Source organism: Mus pahari, chromosome 7 (genome assembly GCF_900095145.1).
Source record: "Mus pahari chromosome 7, PAHARI_EIJ_v1.1, whole genome shotgun sequence".
Taxonomy (NCBI): Eukaryota; Metazoa; Chordata; class Mammalia; order Rodentia; family Muridae; genus Mus; species Mus pahari.
Window position 1 is genome coordinate 75,591,931 of NC_034596.1, and position 10,865 is coordinate 75,602,795.

The 10,865-nt window shown below is 42.1% G+C and overlaps 1 protein-coding gene across 3 annotated transcripts in view; it reads right to left on the reverse strand.

Annotated features, from left to right (window-relative positions):
- The window catches only part of Dcaf5 (DDB1 and CUL4 associated factor 5), a 96,389-nt gene that overhangs the window by 59,982 nt on the left and 25,542 nt on the right, over positions 1-10,865 (reverse strand). For all 3 annotated transcript variants that reach the window (XM_021201617.1, XM_029540622.1, XM_029540623.1), the window contains exons 2-5: positions 10,269-10,412; positions 5,919-5,955; positions 4,864-5,003; positions 3,757-3,886 (exon numbers count right to left, since the gene is read on the reverse strand). In XM_021201617.1, the coding sequence (XP_021057276.1) occupies positions 3,757-3,886; positions 4,864-5,003; positions 5,919-5,955; positions 10,269-10,412 (451 nt within the window). The remainder of the gene's footprint in view (positions 1-3,756; positions 3,887-4,863; positions 5,004-5,918; positions 5,956-10,268; positions 10,413-10,865) is intronic.

Genomic DNA, 10,865 nt, shown 5'->3' on the forward strand with positions numbered 1-10,865 from the left:
AATTGACAAATGGGACCTCATAAAATCGCAAAGCTTCTGTAAGGGAAAGGATACAGTCAATATGACAAAATGGCAACCAACAGATTGGGAAAAGATCTTTACCAACCCTATATCCGACAAAAGGGCTAATATCCAATATATACAAAGAACTAATGAGATTAGACTTCAGACAATCAAATAACCCTATTAAAAAATGGGGTACGGAGCTAAACAAAGAATTCTCAACTGAGGAAATCCGAATGGTTGAGAAGCACCTAAAGAGATGTTCAACATTTTTAGATACCAGGATACCCTTTTCATACCTCTCTTCTCAGGACACCCACCACATGGTGGCACCACCCCAGTAGGCTAGCTCCAGTATCAATCAGCAATCAAGAAAATGTCCCACAGGCATGCCAACATCCCAATCTGATTAAGCAACTCCTTAACTGAGATTCCTTCTTCTCCGAAGTCTAGGTTTGTCAAGTTGACAAAATCCAACCACACTATTAGGAATTTGTACTTGCCCACTTCCTCACATGTCATTTACACAATACCTAAGATATCATCTCATATGTTAAATCTTTATAGGAATTCCTTACTTGCCTAGTTTTATTATTAGGAGAGAAAGAACCACCTCCCCTATTATCCTTGTCAAAGCTAGAGATGGCTGCCTGACATAAAACTAACAGTTCCTGACGGAAACTAAAAAGGTGGAAAGGGAAGGAGATGGTGGGTGAGTAGACAGCTAAAACAGGCAATGAAGGAGTCAGATGGGCAGAGCAAGAACGGGGGACACTTTGCTTTCTCTCCATTCTCTAGACAGTAGAGGCCCTCAGTTCTAAAGACTGTTCCAAGGCTACTGCAGGTGTCTGAGCATGGCAAACGTGGGATGTCGGCACTGACAAAGGAGGATGCTATGAAAATACATTAGAAACTTTCTAAATGAAATCAATGACATCAAGTCTGAATATGTAAAATATACTTGTGGGTGGGAAGTTCTCTTAGTCAATTCTATGCAAGTTTCCCCTCCCTATGGCCCTGTCATCACCACTAAACTCCAAAAGCTAAACTTTCCAACCTTGAGTTTATTGGGCCAGGCAAGCCATCTGAGGGCTTAAGATTAAAATTAAGCCTTTATGAAATGCTGGGACCCTGAATATATCAAGAAACTATATATCAAGAAATTGAAAGGAAAGCCTATGGCTCAGTTTTAGATGTTATCATGAAAAATGGTCTTTAGACTTTTCAAAGTTGTACATATATATAAGCAAAGCATTCATACACATAAAATAAAATAATGTTTTAAATGGATATTTTTAAGGCAAAAACTTAGAGACTAATCACATGTGGTGACATAGGCCTGTAAAGAGACAGAGGCAGGAGGACCATGAGTTCAAGGTCATCCTTAGTTATATAGCAAGTTTGGGGTCATCTTGGACTATAATACCCTGTCTCCACATTGGTGTCTTAAGGCTTCAGATTGGATTGGAAGAATGCCTGCTTGTGAGTGTCTTCCCTTACAGTTCCCTCAAGAGGTCAGAGCAGATGCTAACTCAAGTCCTTCCCACCATTAACATTTTATCCTGCCAACCAGTCCTCTCATGGTTTATTTCAGGGCAGCAGTGGGACAGCATGACTGTACGGTACACCCACAGGCTTCAAGCTGAACTGGAATAGTGTGGTTTATGAGAAGGCAAAAGAAACTGTTCAACAACTCTATATCCATAAATTGTGCCAGGAAGGAAAGGTACTCAGTGGGAGGGAGGCCTCCTCATGATAGTAAGGAGATTATACCTCTAGGTGCCCAACAGCCCTTCAGAGTAGACCCCTCAGATTCTCCCACATCCTATAAACTGGACATAATTTGACCCGAGGCCCATACGGTAGAGGGAGAGAATTCTCTCTGCTATAAGTTGTTCTCTGACCTCCGCACACGCACTGTGGAACATGTGTGTCCATGCACTCATACACACATAGAGCATGGGTATTATTACATATTACATGTTTCCATCATTCATAGGATATGTACACTTACTGGTATCAGCATTAAATTATATTCCAAAAAGACAGACACATAAACTGTTCACTGTATTTAGAGTGTGACTTTAGAGGCAGTGACTACAGACTAGGAAAAAAATGAGATGATAAGACATTCAAATGGATTTTTCTTTTCTCTCTATACTTTTCTACATAAAAGTCTCAATCCAATGTATGTTACTGTACAAATAAAATGGTGATCATCAGTTAGGGCCTGGGCCTCTCCCACGTAATGCTTGCCCAGCCCCTCCTCTTCCTCTGCACATCACCCTTCCACATGGGCCTGGAACTGCTCCCAGAGACCCTTTCACCTTCTTCCTACTCCTTCCTACTCAAACATGTTGAGTGGCTTAGAAATTTTAAAAGAAACAATATTTAGAGAGGAGCCAAGGGGAAAGGGGATGAGGGCCCACTCAGTGCACAGTAAGAAACTGGCTGGGGATCCCAGGGGTAGATCAGAATGAAGACATTAGCACACTCCTCTCAACACACTGCTGTGACATCATAAACCACTCAAGCTTTCTACTGGAGGCAACCTCAGTGCTCCACCCCAGGTAGAGCAGGCAGCAAGGTGGAGGGACGCTGGCATTGTTGGGTCCAAATTTGACCTATTTGTATAGAACCATTGTACTGAAACGGCAGAGAACACTGAACCTAAGAGGCTGTCCTCTTTGCAGACAGTGCCCTCCTTAGGCAAACAGTGCAAAGGCCCATGTGAGGGCATGGCACTATGTGACAGAGAAGCAGGAGGGGTGAAGGATGTGTGACAGAGTGAGGAGGCAGTCTCCTCAGCCCTGGACCCTCAGGGAACCCTGCTCAACATGAGAGGCACTCCTCTGCTGCAGTAGTTCCAACTCCTCAACTGCCTGCCCTGGGGAGAGAATCAGCCAGTACTGAAAATCAAGAAAGATAATCCTCTACTTAACTGCCTGTTTCATCAAAGGTCCCTTAAATGAGAACCTTGCTTCCTTTTCCATGGCATTCTGCAAGATTGCTTCACAGAGAGATATATTCATCTCCACATAGCATTTCCAGAGAAGTTAACTGTTTCTATAAACAAGGCACGTTTTATGTACAAGTGCCAAAAGAGGCCCTGTCTTCATCCCAGGACATAAGGATCATGAAAGAGCCTCCTATACACCTCATCCTCACCACTTTTAATGACTCCTGAAGTTCCCTAATTACTGCTTCTAGTCAGGACTTGCCAGTATACTTGTGTATTAGAAAATCAGAAGGAGAAACAAATCAGCTGCTAAGACCCCAAGGTCCTCGCTGTTAACTGAGCCACTTAGTTCTTTTAAGGATTTCCTTCTCAAAAACTATACTTACATGAACAGATAACAATTTCCAGTTAATTTTGGTAGTTCACAGTTCTATTTAAGTCCACCTAGGGATGTCCAACTCTCTTGGGTCCCAACCCCACTCCCACTCCCCCAGAGCAGAGCTCCTGGGCAGGTAGGGAGGGACTGAAGGAGACTTTCATCTCTGCAGACATGCCCAGAAGTGACCCCATCTAGAGTCCAGACTACAGCTCCAACTCCACAGGAAGCAGAGTGCTCTGCGTCACCCGCCTGATGCTCAGGAGTAGGCTTTCCTGCTTCAGAGAAGCAGGGCGTGGTAAGAGAAGTCCAACTGAGCTCACACAGCTGCGCCACACGTTCTTGCAACACTGCTAATTCTACTCCTGAGAAATGAAGAAGGGCAAGTCTGAAGTCCTTACAAGCCAGCAGGCCTTACCTCTGAGGCTTCCTAATGTCCCAGAGCCCCACTCCTTCCTTTGAATTGGCTGTGGCCAATAGCCGGGGCTCCACAGGGTTGAACATGACACTGTGAAAGGCTGATGGATAGTTTGCCAGGCAGAAGGGCTCTGTGAAAACAAATTACAATCAAGTCACCTGAGGCACCACTCTAGCAGGAGCAGGCAGTGGACACAGGAGGAGCAGACTCTTAACTGCCACCCCAAAGGTGGCACCACTCCCATGTAATACACACCCCATGAGGCACCAATTTTCATGTCTCCCTGAGCCCTAACAACAATCAAACCCATTTAAGTCAAACTTAAACACTCAGATCCTACCTCAAATGGGAAAGTGAGCTGTCTACAGAAGTAAAATGAATTCCCTAAAAACAACCGACTCCTGATACAGTTATCATATTTTTTTTAAGATTTATGTATTTTATGTATATGAGTACACTGTAGCTGCCTTCAGACATACCAGAAGAGGGCATCAGATCCCATTACAGATGGTTGTGAGCCACCATGTGGTTGCTGGGAATTGAACTCAGGGCCTCTGGAAGAGCAGTCGGTGTTCTTAACCACTGAGCCATTTCTCTAGCCCCCCAAGTTACTATAACTTTAATGCTTATAAATTTGCAAGTTTTATACATATCTAAATTTAATGAAGACAAAGTAAAACAGTGAAAAATGAAGACAACGCAGCCCAGTATAGTTTCCCTTTTGGTTCATGATGCTCCCTGAAGGGTTAGGGAAGAACTGTGTCTTCCAACATCAACAAACAAAAACAAAAAACAAAACAAACAAACAAACAAACCAAAAACCCTGCCTGGTGCCCCTTTTCTGTAATTGAAGGAGAAAGACTGTGCGTTCAAGGTCAGTCTAAGTTACACAGCTAGACTCAGATTTTGTTTTTGTACAGTGACAGGTAGCTGTAGAATGATTGGTAAATGTATTCCTCTTGTGACCACTCACGGCAGGATGGGTCTCCAGTGTCATGTGTCTGTGCTGCATGTGAGAAGCCTATACATCTATTCTCTGGATGTTACTCATACACCGACTGTAATCAGACTGTTCAGCACAATCCAAAACTGTCCAAAATGACCTACCTCCATGGGGAGACTCCCGGATATCCCAAATGAGAACCCGGCCATCATCTGAAGAGCTGGCAAAAATGTTGTCATTCACGGGGCTCACTGACAAACCATATACTGCATCTTCATGAGCAAACACATCCAGGGTCTCACTGCTGAGAAACAGAAAAGCACATAGACACACATATACACACATATACACACATATACACACATAGACACACACAGACACACATAGACACACATAGACACACAAACATTGTACAGAGTTCAGTTTCTTTCATTCCCAAGAGAAATTTAACCCAAGTAAATCAACAAGATGCTAAATTAAGGTAATGGGCAATGCTCAAGTGAAAAACATTAAGTATCTAATATGTGTGCATAAAACATATATGTATATTTAAAAGTATTACTTGTATGAATTTCATAATTTTTACACTAAACGTATTTAAAAATAACCCAGTAGCTGAGTTTTTTGTTTTCATTTATCAGTTGTATGGAGATTTGAGGGTGGTACTAGATTTCCAAAAATAAAGGGGTGATTTTAAAGCAGCAGAGGTAGAGGGCCTCCCAGGAGACTAGCATGTGGATTAACAGCACAGTTCTGAGCTAACAAGACCCGGTACAAAATCCTAGCATTACCTGACCTTAAGTTACCTAAGAGCTCTGGGCCTTTGTTCCCTCTTGTCATGGATATCAACAATATCCCTCACTAAATGGTTGTGATGGTTAAGTGGGGAACACAAAAATCCCTTAGAACAATGTCTGGCATCTGACAGTAAAAACTCAATAAATACTAGTTATTATTAACTATTAATTTTTATTATGTATAAATAACATATAAATATAAAGAGGAAAAACTTCTATTATTTCTAATTGTATATCAACTTTGCAAATCTTTCCTTTCTTTAAATAAAACTGAAACTATTATAGGAATTGGTTTGTTTCAGAAAACTAATACTGGTTCCATATTAGTTCCCTCAGAATCTAAAATCTATGTCTAAAAAGATATTTGCCACTGTTCATCTAAAAAATGGTCAGTTATCATTACACACCAACAATCTATTTACCTTTCAACATCATGGAGGATAACTTGCTCATCATTTCCTACAAGGGAAAAAAAATAGACATTTCATAATTCCTGCAAGTGATCCCTCCCACCTGACAACATAGGATTTTAAAGTTCCTTTAAAAAAAAATCATAAATTGGCTCAGTTTGTGGAAGTCTTGAAAGTCTGAATTCCTGAGCTTGATTCCCAGAACCCATGGTAGAAGGAGAAAACTAATTACTGCATTACTGAAAATTGACCTATACATTTGTATATGTGCGTGTGCACATGTACACACACACAAACTAAATTTTAACACACTCAAAATACAACATAATAGAAAATAGGAGTGTTAAGTTAGGAGAGACTATGAGGGCAATCTAAGAAGTCAGGCACAGTGGTGCTTGCTTGTATGTAATCCCTACCCTTAGGGGAGGTAGAGGCAGAAGGCTCAGGGCCAGCCTAGGATACATGAGAACCTGTCTCAAAAAGCCACATATTCTCTCTTTTAAAAAATATTTAACAGAGCTGTCTTTACAGTTTTGTTTTGTTTTTTAAAAGCAATAAAGTATAACCTGGCAACAGTTCTCAGAAAGCATTATTCAGGGGATCAGACCAAAATAAACTGCTGTCATTCGGGAAAAGTAAAAACAGTTCACTCAACCAGGCCAAGCAAGCCACGCCATGTCCAGCAAAGCAACCAGCAATTATAAGACCTGGAATAAAACCTCTAACATTTCTAGGCTCCGGCTGTCCACATGAACATAGGGACAACAAGGGTCTACTTTTCTGGGGTATTACAAGGACAAGAGCTTGTAAAAAGCATTCAGAATAGGGCTGAGCACTTGAGAGGCCCTGGTAACATCTGCTGTTTCTACCTCATCCTTCATAGCATTATAGTCTGATAAGTGTGATCCTAAATGATGATAAAGCTTTCTACTATACCTTCCTCTTACATTCTTATTCTAAGAACCTAAAACACTATATTCATGATATGTCTTCAAATGGTTTATAAAGCCAAAAACAACTAAAGCATGCATGTGTAAGACAAAAGACATATGCCACTCTCAAATGGATAGTCCAAAGTCACATAAGTACAAAGCAAAAACAGCAGTAAGGTCTAAGTCATCTCAACTTTCCAAGCCCTAGCTGTAAATTCTCCTGTGGGTGTACACAAATAGCAGAGACTAACTCAGGCCTTCCAACTCAACCTTCCAGGTGCTAAACATGGTGGGGCACTGGAAAAGACTCTGTCCAGTCCTTTAAGAACTGAGAGTGGAACCACACAAACTAGTAGTAGGAGGAGGGTGGACTGTGAGAAAACAGGACTTTTAGCTTCATGTTCAGAGACAAAGAATCAAATATCAAAGATACTCGAGCAACTGAAAACTCCTGCAGGTGGGACAAGGATAGGCTCTATGTGTGGCTGGGAACTATAAACCCAGGACTCAGGAAGCAGAGGCAGGAAGATTACCTCAAGTTCAAGGCCAGCCAGGCCAACTTGGGACCCAACAAGACCTGCCTCAAGAAATTTTGAAAAAGTGGGGAGGGCACAAGGGGCAAATAAAGCAGCCCAATGCCACCTAAGACATGAAGTTGTGTAGTCAGCAAGGGGACGGAGGCTGGACAGGTCAACTGGATTACACCTGATTCTGTGGACCCTAAGGGTTAAAGGAAACCTGTAAAAGCGTCATATTACCTGCTTACTGCTGAATAAGCTCACTCTTCCTAGTTCTTTCTGAATTCTAGCTGACTGGTTCAACTAGCTGTTATGGCTCAAACTCCTCTCCAAGCTGACTGATTTAATCTGGCTTTTCTCAGCTTCTCCTGAATTGCTCTGTTTGGCCTTAAACTAACTCTGGGTAATTTGTTCTAATCTGGCTCCTCCTTATTTTCTGGCTTCAACTGCCTCTATTAACCTGCATGAACTCATGAACAAACAACTACATTGCACTGGACTGACTCCTATCTGAACTTCCTCTCCCTCTGATGTTCTTAAATAGCTTCTCTTTCCTGAGCTGTTCTCCTGAGAGTTGGGCTTATCCTATCTCTGACTGTCAAAGATAGTCAAATCTTTCTCTTATTTGTCACTTTGTCTGTCCCTCAATTAGACATCACTGTTTGGGATTAAAGGTGTGTACTAAGACTGTGTCTGTATTCCAGCCAGAAGAATTAAAGATCTGTATCCCAGCCGATCACAGACCTAGCAGGTCTTTGGATGCCATCCCTTGCCAGAGCAGCCATGTTGCTGGATTAAAATTCCTCTATAAAAATATGGTCAATTTTTTAACATGTTAATTTATGGTCAAAGAGAGATGACTCAGAGGGTACAGATCTGCCACACAATCCTGGTGATTTGTGTTGATCTCTGAACTCATATAAGGTAGAAGGAGAAAATCAACTCCACAAAGTTGTCCTTTTACCTTTGTTTACACAATGTGCCCACACATATCATGCACATACAGTAAATTAAAAATTTAATGGACATAGTACTACCAGAAGATCCAGCAATACCTCTCCTGGGCATATACCCAGAAGATGTCCCAACTTGTAATAAGGACACATGCTTCACTATGTTCATAGCAGCCTTATTTATAATAGCCAGACGCTGGAAAGAACCCAGATGTCCCTCAACAGAAGAATGGATACAGAAAATGTGGTACCTTTACACAATGAAGTACTACTCAGCAATAAAAAACAATGAATTCATGAAATTCTTAGGCAAATGGATATATCTGAAGGATATCATCCTGAGTGAGGTAACCCAATCACAAAAGAACACACATGATATGCACTCACTGATAAGCAGATATTAGCCCAAAAACTTAAGAATACCCAAGACACAATTTGCAAAACACATGAAACTCAAGAAGAAGGACGATCAAAGTGTGGATACTTCGTTCCTCCTTAGAGTGGAACAAAATACCAATGGAAGGAGTTACAGAGACAAAGTTTGGAGCTGAGACGGAAGGAGACTGCCTCACTCGGAGATCCATCCCATATACAACCACCAAACCCAGACACTATTGCACATGCCAGCAAGGTTTTGCTGACAGGACCCTGATATAGCGGCCTCTTGTGAGGCTATGCCAGTGCCTGACACATACAGAAGTGGATGCTCACAGTCATCTATTGGATGGAACACAGGGCCCCTAATGAAGGAGCAAGAGAAAGTACCCAAGGAGGTAAAGGGACTGCAACCAAATAGGAGGAACAACAATATGAACTAACCAGTACTCCCCAGAGCTCCTTTCTCTAGCAGCATATGTAGCAGAGGATGGCCTAGTCGGCCATCAATGGGAGGAGAGGCCCTTGGTTTTGCGAAGATCATATGCCCCAGTACAGGGGAATGCCAGGGCCAGGAAGCAGGAGTGGGTGGGTTGGGAAGCAGGGCAGGGGGAGGGTATAGGGGGGCATTGGGGATAGCAATTGAAATGTAAATGAAGATAATATCTAATAAAAAAATAAAAATTTAAGAAACTTCAGCAATATTTAAAAAGTCACTTTAAAATATACAGATGAATGAAAATTTGTGAAAGCAATGACGAGGGAAAAGTGAGTGATCAGGGCAGGTGGAAGGAGAGAACCAACATCAGTAAAGTGTCCTCTGACCTCCACATGCTTGCTCGCCATGGCATTCACTTCCTGAATAAGTAAATGTGATTAAAAGAAAAAAGGTGTTGTTGCTTTACATCAAGCTTAATGTTCACAATAGGCCTATAATCCTATAATAAGTTAGGAGTTTAAGGCCAACCTGGGCTAAGAGACCTCTGCCATCAACCCACCAAACAGCAGAAGCAGTTGCCGGGATGAAAAGCAGGAAAGGCAGGAAATGCCTATCATACCAGCACCTGGGAGGCAGACACAGGGGGTCAGAGGACAAGGTCACCATCTGTACTTGTCTCAAAAAACAGTATGGTCGAATCTTTCTAGATGAAAATTTAAAGCTGGAAAGATGGGTCAGGAGAAGCAAAGGAACTTGTTGCACAAACCTGGTGGCTCAGGTTTGATTCCTAGAAGCTATGTAAAGATGGAAGGAGCACACATGCCCACATGCCCACTAATAATTAAAAATAATACAATAGAACAGAAATGAAATATCAGAAGATATAGGAAGCATGCACCGTATGTGGTAAGGTTATTACTTCCTGTGTGCGCGCACACAATTAGCATACTTTCACCCAAGGCAGAAAGGGGCGGGGCATGGAGAAAGGATGATGGATCCCTAATTCACACATCTAAACTGTTGTAATGCACAGAAGGAAAAATTATACACAGCCAGTAATTTCACAGCTCAGTAAGATATGGAAAGAAAAATACATCCTTACCACTCTTTTCACTAATTTCCCAAGGTAGAATCTGTCTTCTTACCTCCAGAGAATACTTTGGTGTTTCCACTGTTGAAAGCCAGGCAGAAAATGTTGGAATGGTGCTCCCCCTTCAGCTGTATGGGTTTGACCCTGGAATGGATAGCTTGTTCCATGTGCCATAGCAGAACTCGACGGTCATCTCCTCCTTTAGCAGAGAGCAAGAATCTAGGGTTAAAACAGTTACTGCAAGGCTAACATTTGGCTTTGCCACCTCAACTCCCATCCTTTCTGAATCTATACCTCTCCAACTATGGAAGACTCTGAGAGGGCACATAAATCTAAGATTTTTTTTTTTCCCAATGAGGCACATGAACTCTGAAGCACCCACAATTTCCCAGGACTTGTTTGGTTGACTGTTTTAGGTTAGTGGAAATAGATATGGAACCCAGAGCCTTGTGCATCCTACTTTTTTTGTTCTGTTTTTGTTTTTCTAGACAGGGTTTCTCTGTCCTGGAACTCACTCTGTAGACCAGGCTGGCCTCGAACTCAGAAATAAATCCGCCTGCCTCTGCCTCCCAAGTGAAGGGATCACAGGCGTGAGCCACCACTGCCTGGCCAAGTTCTGATGTGTGTATGTGTGTGTGTGTGTGTGTGTGTG